Source organism: Galleria mellonella, unplaced genomic scaffold (assembly GCF_026898425.1).
Source record: "Galleria mellonella isolate WM207_F2 unplaced genomic scaffold, CSIRO_AGI_GalMel_v1 utg32, whole genome shotgun sequence".
Classification (NCBI taxonomy): domain Eukaryota; kingdom Metazoa; phylum Arthropoda; class Insecta; order Lepidoptera; family Pyralidae; genus Galleria; species Galleria mellonella.
In genome coordinates, this window is record NW_026442075.1 from 3,440,666 (window position 1) to 3,444,277 (window position 3,612).

Sequence of the window (3,612 nt, forward strand, 5' to 3'; positions counted from 1 at the left end):
TAACTTTTAATTAATAACCTATAAATTAGTATAGTTCGATTGTTATGTCAATATTGTGAAGTTTGTGCAGCGACATCTATTTAACTTAATTATTAATTGCTGCTTGACACTTGGCTGTTTGCATAAAACTATTAAAATAGTAAAATGTCTCACAAGATGTCGCCACTTATATCAAATTATGATTGTATTGTATATAAATATAATTGGTATTATATTTATATATAATACAAATTTTAATAATAATATAGTCTTATTATTAAAATTCAATCAACATAGGTACTATATATATATATATATATATATATATATGTATATAAAATTATTAAATACCTTGTATTTGGAATACATTTTAGTCTACCTATCCTTTCTTTAATTTCTCTGTTCATCCCTAAAATTGGTTACATTTTCACTTAAAGTCGATCGAACCGCCCTCGTCACCGGGCCAGATAAGTTTGCCGCACTATACCTCCATTTTATTGATGATATTTGTTATTCGACTACCTTGTGACTACATTTCACTGACAGCTATATACGATACGATAAGATATAGAGGGTGAATAGACTTTCCGCATCAAATAGTTCCCTAAAAATCTCATACAATTATCTACCGTAATAGTGCATGAAAATACCAACATTACTCAGTAGCAAGTGTTGGGTTTCTGTTTATTTTGAATATCTCCCGCCCGCTTGTAGGTACTTTGATTCGGTCAAGTTTAAGCGCACCGCCGCCTTCGTCAGTAGCGCCACTGTCGCAGAAGACATGTTATAGAGAACACAGCCGTGTATAAAAACAGTTAGGAGCGAATTAAAAGTAAACAAGTAATTTGTATATTTAAGAGGAAGTCCCATCACAGCAAAAAAGAAGAAAATAATCGTTACTACAGACTATTAAGCAAAGGCGCGGTGAGTCACAAAAAATTAATAAATTAATTTGTTTTACAGTGCCAATCGAACAGCAAGGCATTAATAATATTCTGTCAAAATTCATTAATATTTTTTAAGAACTAAATAGTCTGTCTGAAATATTTTGTTGTTGCTATTAGTACTGATAGCCTCAAGGCAGGGCGCGTGGAGTCGCAAAGCCGCTGGAGTGGGGCGTCGCCAAACAAAAACATGTATACAACGAACGACTCGGTCACGATTGGCTACAGCGGGCGCAGGCCGCCGCCTTCGGACCGGCTCACTCGCGCCGCCACGCAGTCGAATCAGCCACCGAACGCACTCGACGCCGCGCTCTCGTCACAACAACATGTGCAGCGGATCCGAGGGAGGTCCCTGGCCGCTCGGTAAGGACGCGCCGACAGTCGCCGCCGCCGCGATAGACCACTACCGTTTACAACTTTACAATTACGCCGTTGCGGAGAGACTGCGCCTTTATCCACCCACCGTAGCACCATGTTACGCGCCGTACGCACCACGGCTCGCGCTCTCCATGTCACTGCTGCAGCAACGAGTCATGCAGCCAGAAGAACCAAAGCCCCAACACAGCTACATTGGTCTCATCGCTATGGCAATCCTGAGCTCGCCGGAACGAAAACTAGTGCTATCGGACATTTATCAACATATCTTGGATAATTACCCTTATTTCCGTAGCCGTGGACCCGGCTGGCGGAATTCGATACGACATAATTTATCTCTCAATGACTGTTTCGTGAAAGCTGGAAGATCAGCAAACGGAAAAGGGCATTACTGGGCAATACATCCAGCAAATATTGAAGATTTCAGAAAAGGAGATTTCCGAAGACGCAAAGCCCAAAGAAAAGTAAGGAAACACATGGGGTTAGCTGTGGATGATGATGGTGAGGACTCACCATCTCCACCGCCACAGTCACCACCGCCGACGGCATTGCCGTTGCCTTTCTGGGGGACCGGTAGGATTCCCAGCAGTGGACAGGCGAGAAAAAGACAATTTGATGTCGCGTCCCTGCTGGCGCCGGACGATGCGCCTGTTAAGTTACAACGACGTGACAGCAGCTGCGAAGAGGAGCCTGAGGAGGATATAGACGTGGTTGCTAGTGACCAAGAAGACCGTGCGACGGATGAAGAGACACGCGCGCCAGTGGCGCCGGCGGCGCAGTACCCACTGCTTGGCGGCTGGTGGCCCGCGCTAGACCCGGCGTTACTACAGCAATTGCGGCGGCATTCCACGCCGGCGATGCCTGCGCCCCCTAGCCCCACGGACCAACAACATCCCCCAGATACCTAGAATGTGTTTTAATACTAGTGCTGTACAATATTGTGAATACACATAAAAAAAATATAAATATGCCGACGGATGTGTATTGCTTTCTTGAATATTTTAGAAATTAGATTTATTTTTTATGATATAATTTTTCTTATACATATTCTTTTCTTTTTAAACTATTTATCTATATTTCTTAAAATTTCTATGGTAAACACAATTTAATTTATACTTCTGATTTCACATGCGCTGGATCACTGTTTCAACCTCTCGATATCTACCTATTATTATTTCTGACTGTTTTCAATAAATAATTTAAATATTTATCATGTAAATAGCTATAAATTATTTGTAAAGGTGATATTAAATGTACTAAAACTGTATTTAGAAGTGACAAAATGTAATTAATGAAGCTATTATAATAATTACAAGTCTGAAAACGACCAATCGCCTGTAGATACTCTTAGTTTTAATTGTATATAACGTAAAGGTGTCTACTCTTCGTTGTTATCAGTGACATGTACACATACTGTTGTTTGTTTATTAGAAATCATTAATGAATGACAATCGAATATCTCAAATCTACATAAGAATCTCCGAATAAATAGATAATATAACTTATATAATGTTTTATTTGACAAACATTTTTTTTTCGTTGTTTATCTATACATATTTGTATACCCATTATATTCCGTTTGAGTCTATGGCAACAACAGTGTTTTAGACGTATAAAATAATATAGAAATTTAATGACACGCGAGTGATACCCGTTGAAGTCTTTTATTTGCACACGCTATTACGTAGTGTAGGTTACGAATCTTTAATTGTACTCATGCATTATTAATTATGAATAAAAATATACACATACTAATTAAAACAAAAATTGTAGATAAAGTGCTCGTATTATTATAATTAAACTAATATTTTTTTAACATCGTCTGCACAAAAGGAATACAACCACGCCAAATATTTCAATAAGCTCGTAAAATGCCTGTCGTGCACGTATGTATTAAGGGTTGATGTGATGATGTGTATTGTGATATGATATTGATAAAAATCATTTTCTTTTTCATGTTAATAAATTCACATTTATAAAACAGCTCTAGGTATTTACAATAATATATGACGTAAACTATTCCCACATCGCCAATAGATAACGAATACGATATGTAAGCGTACTGTATTTTTTTTATTTACAATTTATAATGGAGTTTTTCTTGTAGTTATCAGTATACTAGTAAATTGGCTGCTTTTTGCACATACTGACTCACCTATATGTACTAGTAATATATATATATAAATACTTATATATGTACGTTAATGCTGCTATGATGTCCTTAATCATGTGCATTTTATTTTTGCATCATACTCGTATATTTAATACTAGTAATCCAACTCGGTTTCGCACTGGTATATAGTTGCAATTATAA

At 37.6% G+C, this 3,612-nt stretch overlaps 1 protein-coding gene across 1 annotated transcript; it reads left to right on the forward strand.

The window, feature by feature from the left end:
- The first annotated feature begins 983 nt into the window (after positions 1–983).
- On the forward strand, positions 984–2,782 carry LOC113510863 (forkhead box protein C1). Its single transcript, XM_026894397.3, has one exon. The coding sequence runs from the start codon at positions 1,250–1,252 to the stop codon at positions 2,204–2,206; it is 957 nt and encodes a 318-aa protein (XP_026750198.2). The 5' UTR covers positions 984–1,249; the 3' UTR covers positions 2,207–2,782.
- Positions 2,783–3,612: the final 830 nt, after the last annotated feature.

Bases quoted from the DNA above. Each gene is read 5' to 3' on its own strand.
- LOC113510863 (XM_026894397.3), top strand. From the start codon at position 1,250: ATGTGCAGCGGATCCGAGGGAGGTCCCTGGCCGCTCGGTAAGGACGCG.